Genomic DNA, 13,059 nt, shown 5'->3' on the forward strand with positions numbered 1-13,059 from the left:
TCTTCATCAGCTGATCACTGGCTGACTGACGTCACAGTCACATGACCGGTGAAGGGTCACGTGACATGAGGAGACTGTCATAAACCCGGGAACTGTTGCCTGTGCATGGAGCCATGGCATGTTTTCTGAAACATAAATCTCAAGCGCAGAGAAAGTAGGATTCATACAAAGCATCCAACAAAACAATATTTTTTCTGGAATAAGTATGAAATTCAATAATATCATGAATGGGTGTGGCGGGTGGTTTTTTTTGAAGCCTTGGAATCCAATGCCAGAAAGGAAGTGATCTCAGAACTATTTATAGAATGGGCATTAACTCTTTTTAATCAGGAAAGAGAACTCTAGTTCATCAACATATAGTATGCTCAAGATACTCTCCCTTGAAGGGTCATCATTTCTGCTAAAATAAACTGGGTTCTATTGTTTAATACAATAACCCACATTATTTTAGCTTGATTGCATTTACAGTACTTACTATTTAATTCAGAGCAAGGCTACATTTTGACCAGTCTGTAGGTTAATCAACAAGTCTATACAATATAATTTCTGGACAATATCTTAAAAATGCTCTGACCTATAGTCATCAAGTTGGTATGATGTTTATGTGGGAGAAAATAGTTGACCCTTACTCATTATGTGGCCAAATGGTCACAGGGGCTAGTAACAGTCAAGAGGTCATTTTAACTTGCAGATTTTCCCTGTATACCAATCATTTGAAACTTTGAGATTTAATGTTTATTTCCTGCCAATAAACGATATAATTTCAAAGCAGGTATTTGGTAGGGATGTCATAGGCATAGGTTTTTAAGGCACGTTTGCACTTGCATACATGTTCTTTGATTAATTATCCTTAAAACATTCACTTCAGAGGTGACTACCGCACGGGCAAGAGGTTGAACATGCGCAAGGTGATACCGTACATCGCCAGTCAGTTCCGTAAAGACAAGATCTGGCTGCGGAGGACCAAGCCCAGCAAACGTCAGTACCAGATCATGTTGGCTGTGGATGACTCTTCCAGCATGGTCGACAACCACTCTAAACAGGTAGGCAATGAACTTTGTTAACCTTATAAAAAAAGAAAAAGCCTTTTAAAACCTCTTTTTATGGCAGTTTGTCAGTTTCCCACTGTTTAGAGGGGTCGGTTTGGGGGTATGCACAATAAATGACAATTAAAAATTAGCTGCTGCATACATTTGCAAAGAAATACAACTTGTATTTTGTAATTATCCCCCGCCATAGGATATTGTTTTGGCGTTGTCTGTCCGTCTGGGGCCATATCTTGAAGTGCTTTGGCGGATTTCATTGAAACTTGGTATGAGTATATATATGGTTAAGAGAATGATGCATGCCAAATGGCATTGTACACCATCTGTTAATAACGGAGTTATGGTCCTTTGTATCTTGTAAATATGCTTTTTTTGTGTGTCAAGAGCCATATCTTGGTAGTGCTTTGGCGGATTTCATTGAAACTTGGTATGGGTATGTATATCAATAAGAGGATGATGCACGCCAAATGGCATTGTACTTCATCTGTTAATAACGGAGTTATGGCCCTTTGTATTTTGAAAAAATGCTTTTTTGAGTGTCAAATATAACACTTGTGTCCAGAAGCATATTGGCAGGGGATATCAATTCAACGAATTTGCTTGTTGTTAACAGAGATTGGCATATTTCATAACTCCAGTAGCATACTGTGTGCCTCCCCTTTGAAGTATGTGTGTAAAAATGTAGCCTAGATTAGTCTGTGCAGTTTGCACATGCTCATCTGGGACAACACTTTCAGCCTTCACTGCATTTTCGTTTAACATTCTTCGACCTTTTTGCAAACAATTTTATAAAAGCAGAAAATGTGGTCCATGACTAGTCTGTGCAGACTCCACAGGCTAATCTGGGACACCACTTTATGCACATGCATTAAGCCCAGTTTTCTGAAAACAAGGCTCCTGTAATCGGATCTAATGCAGCTCTCTTGTTTGGTTCCCATTTCAGATGGCCTTTGAGTCTCTATCTCTGGTCTCCAATGCCTTGACCTTACTAGAAGCAGGACAGCTCTCCATTTGCAGGTAAGTTTACCTTGAAGGCTTACGTTGACAATACAAGTGTTTTTGATTGAGAAGGCTTCTTAATGTTGTATTGTGATGAATTCATAGTTTTAATAGCTTAATTACGTTACCTGCTATCATATGCTACTCACCCCAAAGGATCGTAAATAATCCGGAATCTTTCTGTCCAAAGAATCCCACACTTTTCATAAACCCGTCGGTCAGGTCAGAACGGTCACATAGTGCCGTTTAGCCGCACAACCAAAACGGGATATTACCCAGAATCACTCTTATTCCGGATGCGATATACAAAGGCCGACATTTTTGTTATTGACTTAATTGTTGCTTTTGTTTCGCTGGATTCTTCTGTTTAACAGAATAGAGAAGTTTTTGTATTGTGTTAAAAAATTCTCCGTATATATATCCGTTTATTTCTGTATTGTTTTGTGTATTTGTTTGTTTGTTCAAGGCAAAATATGCCTCAAACACGTGGCTCATGTGGACACATAAGGGCAGCATGGGACAACCATGGTAGCTGCCTGTCGTGTGCAGGATGTACCCAGGATAACTGCTGCCCTTTCTTTGAGCATTGGTCTGCAGATACCTGGGCCATCAAGCGTCGACCTTTCAAGAGTCGTGGACGCAACATGCATAGTTCAGATCTAAGTAGGGAAAGTTCAGTTTGTCGGGACTTTTCACCACACGATCTTGACCATATGCCACCAGGAGATGCCATGCATCGGTCCTTGCCCGGTGACGACACCGGACAAAATTTGCCTGGTCCGTTCATCGGGAACGACCAGTTGACCGGTCCAGAGACTTCACTGGTCACCGTTCACCGGTCAACATTGACCGGTCCAGTCACCGGTCATGCTATGACCGGTCACCGGTCATGCTATGACCGGTCACCGGTCATGCTATGACCGGTCACCGGTCATGCTATGACCGGTCCGGTCACCGGTCATTGACCGGTCTGGTCACCGGTCATGCTATGACCAGTCCGGTCACCGGTCATTGACCAGTCCAGTCACCGGTCATGTAATGACCGATCCGGTCACCGGGTACCGGTCCGTGCCACAGACCGTTCCGGTCACCGTAGATGTTGACACTACCTTGTCAGTACTCCACAAAGGTAGACGCAGCCGCGTTTCTACTGAGTCACAGACGTAAACGTGTAGTGTCTGATGTTTCCGGCTACTCCTCCACCTCGGGCTTATCGTCGTATGACTCATCGTCTACTTCAACTAGCCCTCATCATTATCGGAGGGGACGTCGTTCACGCTCACCGAGTGTTTCTCGGCGTAGATTGCCTCGTAAAGAGTGATCACGCCAGCGCTCTGGAAGACATTCGATCAGGAAACATCATTCCCAGCGCCGCCGAACAGTGTCTCGGCGTCGCAGGGATAAGGGACATAGACCTTCCTCTATTAGGCGCTCTCTGACTCCTAGGTCCCCTAGTCGATCCTTCTCTGAGGCATCTATTGACACCCTTCCACGTGTGTCGGCCTCTATTTTGGCCTCAACACACACTTCAGCCATTCCTACAACCACTGAGCATAATTTGTATTCAAACACTAGTTTGCATACATATCAGGCTCAAGGTACAGGGGTTAATCTAACCACTTCAGCTGCGTTTTCAGCCCCACGGGTCTCTTCCACATTGCATAGAAGTATACCCCGGGCTGCCGCTACACCATCAAATCCCAATACTTTGTGGATCCAACAGTCGCCGGGAATCTTTGTCCCTTTTTCGACTGATCCTTTACCAGCGACCTCTGGTATTCAAAGTGAGTCTGCTGACTTGATCTCTGATAGACCTAACTCACCAGCTATATCTTTGATGGTGCCGGAAAACGATTCTCTCATGATAGAAGCGAATGAATCTATTATTCCTACTTCTGTTTCCACCGGTTTCAATCAATCCAATGCTCCCGCAGACGGTTCGATTGAGGCAGGTTCGGAGTCTAATGAGGCCGAACTTTATTATTTGGCCTCCATCAATCAGGTTTACGAACTAATGTTCAATACCTTAGATGAGGACTTCTGCCCCCGCCCTTCCTTGTCTCTCACAGGATCTGCGGTTACCGTTACAGAACAGGTAGCCCGCAGACGAGAGCCCGGCAGGATAAGTAAGGCGACTTCCCGAGTGGATCTACGCCTTCCTATTGGCTCTTCCACAATGGCTGTTTTCCAGTCACTTGAGCCAGCCAATAAGCCTTCGCCATCTCCATGGAAAGCCCCTAAGGAGCTGACGGAGCCTAAACAGATGGACGGCGGGAAAAGTTATAAGGCCCCAGTACCCGACCCTTCTACCGGTTTGGACCTTTCCAAACTTCCGGTTCCTGATGCTGACATTAGTAAGCTGTCACTTACAATGCCTTCATCATCTACCCATACAGCAGTCCCTCTTTCCCTGTTGGAAAATTGGGAGCTGAGAGAACGCCGTTCCATAGGTCTGGCTAACCAGCTAGATCTCATGGCAGCCACAGCCTTAGACTTGGTTTGGGAGCTCTCTGATTCAATCCCAGAGGAGCTCCGGGCCTTGTTGATACATCTTTCACGTACTACGCAGTGTTTATCTCACAATGCTGCGTCGTCTATGTCTGAGATGTTAAGGCTTCGGAGAGACCTCATCCTCTCTTCCTTGCCCAATTATTTCCTTTTGGAAACAGGCGTTAACTCCCTTCGAACTGCTCCACTAACAGCAGATTCTCTTTTCAGAGGGAGGATACAGTCGGCACTTACTGCTGATCGTGAAAATCAGATACATGCCTCCTTAGCTAGGAGCAACTCTGGCAAGCGCCCTGTGGTTTTTAAGCGCCCTGCTTCTAAGCCCCCAGGAGCCCCACCAGCCAAGAACGCTAAAAGGGACAGTTTCCCTACTAAGCGTCCGTCTGCTCCACGTCAGCCCACAAATAGGCCTCCTTTTCAGAACAGAACATCTTCCTATCTGAAGCCTTCTGTAAACCAAAATTGGAGTAAGGGCAAACCCAATGCGGACAAGAAGTCATTTAATCCTTCTTCCGGCAAGGGTGGACCTCCAAAACGTCAGCCCTAGGTCATACCCCTTTCTACTGCCACAACCTCTGATGCCGGAGGTACCAGTCGGGGCCAGACTTATGCACTTCGCAAATCGATGGCTCCAAATAAGTTCGGACGCGTGGGTTCATTCTCTTGTCACACAATGCCTCACTTTTCAATTTAAAAAAAGGCCCCCACTCTCTCACGTCCCAATAGATCTGGTATCTCCGCATCCACAACTTCCAGACTCCATTCTTGGACTCCTGGAAAAACAGGCGGTAGAAAGGGTTCACGACCCTTGTTCTCCAGGATTTTAAGTCGCCTTTTCCTTGTTCAAAAGAAAAGCGGCTCCTGGAGACCAGTCATAGACTTAAAAGTGTTCAACACGTTTCTAGTCAAACCTACTTTCAAGATGGAGACTCCTGCCTTCATTCGGCGCTCCATCAAACCCATGCACTGGGGGGTTTCCTTGGACCTGGAAGATGCATTCTTCCATGTTCCTATCCATCCCAACTACCGGAAGTACCTGCGCTTCTCCTTTCGAGGCCAGGTCTACCAGTTTCGGGCGATGCCCTTTGGATTGGCCACAGCTCCACGAGTTTTCACCAAACTCATGGCCGCAGTGGGCGCACACCTCCGATTACACAGGGTTCAACTGCTTCAGTATTTCGACGATTGGCTCTTACACCAGCTCGATCGTCGACTGCTTCTGCTACACCTAGAGTTCTCTTGGGAGGAGCTCCTCTCTTTAGGACTCCTTCTCAATGTAGCCAAGTCAGACCTCATTCCCTCTCAGGATTTCATATTCCTTGGGAATGAATTTTCTGACCCACATCAATCGGGTCAGGGTCTCACCGCAACGTGTATCAGACCTCCTTTTGAAGGTCAGATGGGTGCTGTCCCAATCTCATATCACAGCTCAAGATTTCCTCTCACTCACCGGTATCCTGAGCTCTGTATCAGACTTCGTGCAGTTGGGATGTCTCTTCCTACGTCCTCTTCAGCACTATCTCTCAGCTCGATGGAAATGGTCTCCAGACAATCTGCTAACACAGATTCCCATCCTTCCGTCCTTAGTCCCCCACCTTCAATGGTGGCTAGACGAGGAGACCCTGTTGGCAGGAGTACCGCTTCTTCCCCCGCAACCTTCTTTACATCTCGTAACGGATGCGAGCATGGAAGGTTGGGGCGCTCACCTGGAACCCCGCAGCCTGACATTATCAGGATTGTGGTCTCCTCAGGAGTCTCTCCTGCATATAAACAATCTCGAAATGCGAGCAGTCTTTCTAGCTGTTTCTCATTACCAATCACATCTTCGGGACTCCTGTGTGATGGTATCGACAGACAACACCACAGTCGTGGCTTACATCCAGGAACAGGGCGGTACACACTCTCACTCCCTGTATCTGGAAACAATGAACTTACTTGTTTTTTGCAAGAGCCTCAACGTCTCTCTCTTGTCCAAACACATACCAGGACGGTTTGTCTCGCAAACACCAGTTACTTCAATCGGAGTGGACACTTCATCAGGAAGTGGCCAACCAGATATTCCTCACATTCGGTTATCCACTGGTCAACCTGTTTGCGACCAGAGACAGCCACAGACTTCCTCTGTATGTGAGTCCAGTGTACGAATCAGCAGCGTGGGCGGTAGACGCGCTTTCGTTCGATTGGGATCAACTGCACGCTTACGCTTATCCCCCACCCATTCTAATTCCCCAAATCTTAGGGAAAATCAGTGTGAGCTCTTGCCGGATCCTCCTGATAGCCCCTTGGTGGTCCAGGAGATCCTGGTTCAACGACCTTCTCGGTCTCCTGTGCGAATTTCCCAGGGAACTCCCGCACAGGTCAGATCTATCTCAGAGAGGCAGACTTCACGTGGATCCATACATGTTCCACTTACACGTCTGGCCATTATCAGGCAATCCCTGCAGAAGAAACGCTTTTCTGTCAGGGCTTCAACGCTCGTTGCCTCTGCAAGGAGAAAGTCCACCAGAGCAGTCTATGATGCTCGCTGGAAACTCTTCTCTAATTGGTGTGTTCGAGGGAAAATTGATCCCCTCAATCCCTCTGCTAGACGCATAGCGGTTTTTCTAATCTATCTCTTTGATGATAAGAAACTTTCTCTTAGCTCAATCAAAGGATACAGGTCTGTGCTTTCGCATACCTTGGCTTTTCGTAAGTCATCACAAGTCTGTGCTGACCCAGCCATTTCGGAACTGATCTGAGCCATGGAACTTAAACGTCCTGTGTCTCGTTCTCTTACCCCCAAATGGGATTTGGCTTGTGTTCTTGGATCGCATATTAAAGCTCCCTATGAACCCCTTAATCAGGCTTCTTTACAGTTCCTAACCTGGAAGACCGTTTTCCTTCTTACCATGGCTTCATCCAAACGTAGAAGTGAAATTCATGCTCTTTCTATCGAAGAAAGCCATCTTCGTTTTGATTCCTCCGATGGCTCTGTCACTTTGATGTGTCAGCCAGGATTCCTTGCTAAAAATCAACTCCCCTCAATGGCTTCTAAACCCTTCAAGGTCCCAAGTCTTTCTAGAACTTGTGAAAATGAAGATGAAGATAGACTCCTCTGCCCTGTCAGGTCTTTGAAGTTCTATCTTAGTAGAGTTAAGTCTATTTGAGGTTCTCGCAAGAGACTCTTCATTCCCTTAAAAGGGGGGGGGCGATGTGTCTGCGGCTTCTATTTCCCGTTGGGTAGCCTCGACTATAAAAAGGGCTTACTCTTCTCTTTCTTCAAGGGATTCATCCCTTTTTAAGATTAGACCGCATGAATTAGGAGCAATGTCGGCCTCGTGGGCATATATTAATCATACCCACCTCTCTGACGTGCTTCAAGCTGCTTTCTGGAGGAATCAGACCACTTTTTCATCTTTTTATCTTCGTTCTCTGGAGTGCCAACAGGACAACTTGTATTTGTTGGGCCCCCTTGTGGTTGCACAAACGGTAGTATCTTCCACGGCATAGGTATATTACGCTTATCCGTGAATTAAGTTAATACCGTAATAACGAAGATTAGCTGAGAACCCGAGATATGGGTTCCGCTGTGATGGGGAGATTTTCGCGAACCTTCCCGCCTCAGCTGCAAAGTCAGCATATGATAGCAGGTAACGTAATTAAGCTATTAAAACAAATTTTTCTAGTAAAATTCATTTTAATTAGTAATAACTTACCTGCTATTGGTAAGTCCCACCTCCCACCCCGCTCTTCGTCTAATATTTCATATTGTTTATTGGAATAAGAGTGATTCTGGGTAATATCCCATTTTGGTTGTGCGGCTACATGGCACTATGTGACCGTTCTGACCTGACCGACGGGTTTATGAAAAGTGTGGGATTCTTTGGACAGAAAGATTCCGGATTATTTACGATCCTTCGGGGTGAGTAGCATATGATAGCAGGTAAGTAATTACTAATTAAAATGAATTTTACTTGAAAAATTTGTTTTAGTTTAACTTGTTGAAGATAAGGTAAGCTGCTCTACCAGCCCTGTTGTCTGAGCAAGGTTTGAGTTGTTTGATAAGCTATTTTATCAGTAATTGCTTGAGGGATCTCATCTTCTATTCCCCATAAAAAATGACACCTTGGTCCAAGTTTGTTAATTCTAGTACAAAATTTGTCAATATAAGGGACCAATTTACACATAGAAATTAACATGTTCTTAAACCATTGTCATGCATTTCCAATGTTCACAGTTTTGGGTAGGAGGTGCATGTTCTCCACCCTTTCTCAGAGCAGTTTACCATTCTCAAACCATTCTGGTGTATCCTATGTTCACAGTTTTGGGGAGGAGGTGCATGTTCTCCACTCATTCTCAGAGCAGTTTACCATTCTCATGTATTTCCCCCATGTTCACAGTTTTGGGGAGGAGGTGCGTGTTCTCCACCCTTTCTCAGAGCAGTTTACCAGCCAATCAGGGGCTCATCTTCTGCAGTACCTTACCTTTGAGCAGAAGAAGACAAAAATAGCACAGGTAGGCTTTAAATCTAAACATTATCATACCTTACCTATATGTATGCCATCTGGTTTATTATTGCACCCAAACTTTGTGATTTTGTCATGCTTATTAAGTGTGCCAAGTACGTTTTATGATCTGTTTTTGGCTTATCAAAGTAATAAATAACAGTTAAAACCTGATATACAAATGCAACTAAAATAGAGTGTGCCAATGATAGCCAAAGATTAGTCTCTGTAATTCTCTTGTTATTCAAATCATAAACAAATGTTTTACAGCATATTTGATGGCCTAGCAAACTGCAGGTTTAATTTCACTATGTGACCTACATGAATACTGTAATGGCAGTAATTTTATATTCAAAGTTTAAAAAGCACCATGGAAAGAAAATCATTATGCAAAAAAAATCAACAATTCAAAGGCACTATGGGTAATCCCAATATGCCCCTGTTACTGATGTTAAATCAAATCTATTTAATTCCCCTTGATTGGATTTAAAGGCTTATTGAGACATTCAGTGCTCCAGATAACATGCGTAAAGGCGTAAAAACGAATTAATTTTCTTAAGTAACGATTTAGATTTAAAATCTATGCGTAAAGTTACGCGTTGTAAAAATAAAACACGAATTTGAAATTTTCGAACATGCGTAAAAGTTCCAGTAGCAAATTATATAAACATTTCATCCCAATTCTGACTCGTTAAGGCGCTCAATAAAAACTTAAAGTCAACGTCACTCAAGCGTTTGCTGTGAGGAAAAGAGCCACACCTAAGAACAGTCAGTCGAATGGCAAAATGATTCTCATGAACCAAATACCCAAAGCATGGTTTCGTCAATAATTGATGAATGTATAAGCTCTTGCGTAAATGACTGAATCTAAAGCAGTTAAAAAACAAAAGGAAAGCCAGGCTTTTCCAAAACTATAAACCAAAATTTTAAATTATTGATGTGTCAAAAACCATGAATACACAATTATTTGGTAATATATTTTTGAAGACTCATTACTTTTATAACGAGGGGGTAAAATAAGAATTCATTTTTAAAATAGGGAGTAAATAAGAATTAAACCAAATTTTTATCTGGAGCTCTGGAGACATTATTGAGTCCAATCACTGGGTAGAGTCAGTCTTTAGTGTGTTTAAGAGATGATCTTGTGAACACGCGCTGAGAGGGGGGACCATGCTCAGGATCTCTTGATTGCTAGGCAGACATTATTCCTACCGGTATTAAATTAAGCTTGATTGGATTTAAAGCCTTAGGCTAATTGAGTCACTCTTGAGTCCAATAACTGGGTAGAGTTAGTCTTTAGTGTGTTTAAGAGATGATCTTTAGAACACTCGCTTAGAGGGGGGACCATACCCAGGATCTCTTGATAGGCAGACACCATACACACTACACCACTATAACCTTGCTGCTGTAATGAACAATAAATAATACCTTGGAATCTCTGGTGTAAATAGCTACACAACTGATGTGCATGTTTACTGTACTTTCAGTTTTTAAAACACGCCACGAGGGAAATGCTGGATGCCAGACAGAAGCAGCAAGGATCTATGGGTAATCCTGACACGTCCCAGCTGCTGCTGATAGTTTCCGACGGGCGGGGACTCTTCATGGAAGGCATGGAGGTTGTAAAGACGGCTGTCAGAAATGCGAGAGAGGCCAACATATTCATTGTGTTTGTCATCATAGATAACCCTGTAAACAAGGTATGGGATTTGCTCAAGATCGATGCATGTATATATGTGATGTGGTATTTTAAAATGAAAACGCAACAACAACCAAACTATGCAATGTTACAATGTAAAGGAGTACCAATACATAAAAATAGGGCAACCTATCCTTGTTCTTGTTTTCATGTCAGAATGTTTTATAAATAATTATTTAAGTTAAGTGTGAATGCGTAGGCTGGTCTCTAGCTAGCAGGCCACATATGACGTATTTTTGCATGATGCAGCTCATTTAATCCCCTTGGCACTATACAATATTCTTGTTTCTAGGATTCCATTCTGGACATCAAGGTTCCTGTCTTCAAGGAGGCAGGCCAGATTCCAGAGATCAAGTCCTACATGGATTCCTTCCCCTTCCCGTTCTACATCATACTGCGGGACATCAACAGTCTTCCATTGGTGCTCAGCGATGCACTGAGACAGTGGTTCGAACTCGTGACTGCTGTCGATAGATAAACATGTGAACTAATGTGTCTGTATAGGCAGTTTGTTTCCTTTAAAGTTGATAAAAAGTTTTTGATCAGCTTAATAATTATGTTCATTAATAGAACAAAGGCATTAGTCTTCATTCTTCAATGACTTCTGTCAAGAGATTAATGTTAGGCTGTTGTTATTGTTTAAGGGTTTATAGATAATAGGCTTTAAATGTTAGAACCTATATTGTTTTGGGGGTTTTAGTCCTAGACCTTCCATTGTGAGAACCTTAATTGATACACTACTTTTATGCTTGTGCTTTTTCCAGTTAGTTAACCATTGTGGCAGGGGTTTTTATGGTGTAGTTAACCATTGTGGCAGTGGTTTTAATCGTGATACTGTTGATTAAAAGCAATCATTGTTTATGTATGGTTGTTCAGTCTTCCCTTTAACTGTATGAATCCACTGGGCTGAATCTAAATTACATGTATGCATAAGCATCAATAGCAAAAGGTCTAACTTTTACTTGCTTGCCTATGTAGATTTTGGAAAATTGACTGTAAGACTATTGAGAAATGTGTAGATAAATCTTATCAGCAAATAACCAATGTTTTTGATTTCTGATGTGAGGGAATTAAACTATGAACGCTAAGCCTGATTGGTTTCATACTTCATAACAAAAACTTCAAATAGCTTGATATAAATGATTGTTCATGTATGGTTATATATTTTGATTGATTATTGTTTTGATGCTATGATGAGAAATGTTTTAGATTGTTATATTGACTTATTTGTTTTGGATATATTGTTTTAGTCTAGGATCTGTTTATTAATCAATCATTTTTATGGTTAACATACAATGCCGTAACAATAACAACGTGTTTCGTTGTAACAGTTTAGTTATACTTAGTACTATATTCATTTACCCAGTAATTGAAATATGCTTTTGCTTTGACTTCTTCAATAAACATGATTACCTATAAATAACTTATGCTAGAAAATTAGTTGTTCCACAACTACCACATAATTGAACATTTTGGAGCTTCCTTTTTGCAAAAAAATGATTTATAAACCTAATAAATTGTGAAAATATGATTGATGTTTTTGTATTCTATTAGTAAATTTGCTCAATGAAGTATACATGAAAAATAAAAAAAGGCATAGACATGGCAATCAACCATTTGGGGTCAGAAAAATACATATGATATAATAATACATATGATTGATATTATCTGGGATTGGGAAGTAAGTGTAATGCGCCACCTAGGTGGGAAAGAGAGTGTGTCCTAGCACTCCTACCTTGTAAAATGTCTACTGACTCACAATCTTTGAATCATAGAATATATTTCCAGCTATTTTACTGAAAGATATTGAATTCTGTTGTGGTCTTATGCAGTGGGATTAGCCAGAGTTGCAAGGAGAAATCATTGCTTTCTGATAACCAGATAATATTCTTAGAGAGTAACAAGTGAACTTGTGTCGTCTAGTTGAAAAACAAGTACGTGCACCAAGCACCGCAATCACCAGACCGCCAGACCAATGAATTCTTTGTCCGTGCATATTGGTATAGCTCGCCAAGCCAATATTAACACGGCACTTACCTTAATGGATTAATAAAAATAAGGTACCATTGCGAAGAATGAATTAATTTCTGTGCAGGGAGTGATTTCAATTCATTAAGCCTACATTAAGTAAACTGGCATGGTCTCATTAAACTCCTGCAAAAGGTGCACAAGCAAACGGATCCATGCATTAAATTCATGCAAATGGTGTTCATAAGTGCTTGGTCAATCTTGTTGATTTATACTGATCAAAATACATACAAACTGTTGCTAAGTTGAGCTAGATTGGTCATTGTCAGCTCGGTTACTACTTAAAAGCACCCCG

The 13,059-nt window shown here is 42.4% G+C and overlaps 1 protein-coding gene across 1 annotated transcript in view; it reads left to right on the forward strand.

The window, feature by feature from the left end:
* Positions 1–12,267, forward strand: part of LOC127852812 (midasin-like) — a 98,169-nt gene extending 85,902 nt beyond the window's left edge. The window contains exons 37-41 of the mRNA XM_052386802.1: positions 869–1,043; positions 1,990–2,063; positions 8,933–9,047; positions 10,525–10,737; positions 11,029–12,267. Of these exons, the coding sequence (XP_052242762.1) occupies positions 869–1,043; positions 1,990–2,063; positions 8,933–9,047; positions 10,525–10,737; positions 11,029–11,214 (763 nt within the window). The 3' untranslated portion in view covers positions 11,215–12,267. The remainder of the gene's footprint in view (positions 1–868; positions 1,044–1,989; positions 2,064–8,932; positions 9,048–10,524; positions 10,738–11,028) is intronic.
* The last annotated feature ends 792 nt before the right edge of the window (positions 12,268–13,059 follow it).

The sequence above is a fragment of the Dreissena polymorpha genome, chromosome 12 (genome assembly GCF_020536995.1).
Source record: "Dreissena polymorpha isolate Duluth1 chromosome 12, UMN_Dpol_1.0, whole genome shotgun sequence".
NCBI classification, from domain to species: domain Eukaryota; kingdom Metazoa; phylum Mollusca; class Bivalvia; order Myida; family Dreissenidae; genus Dreissena; species Dreissena polymorpha.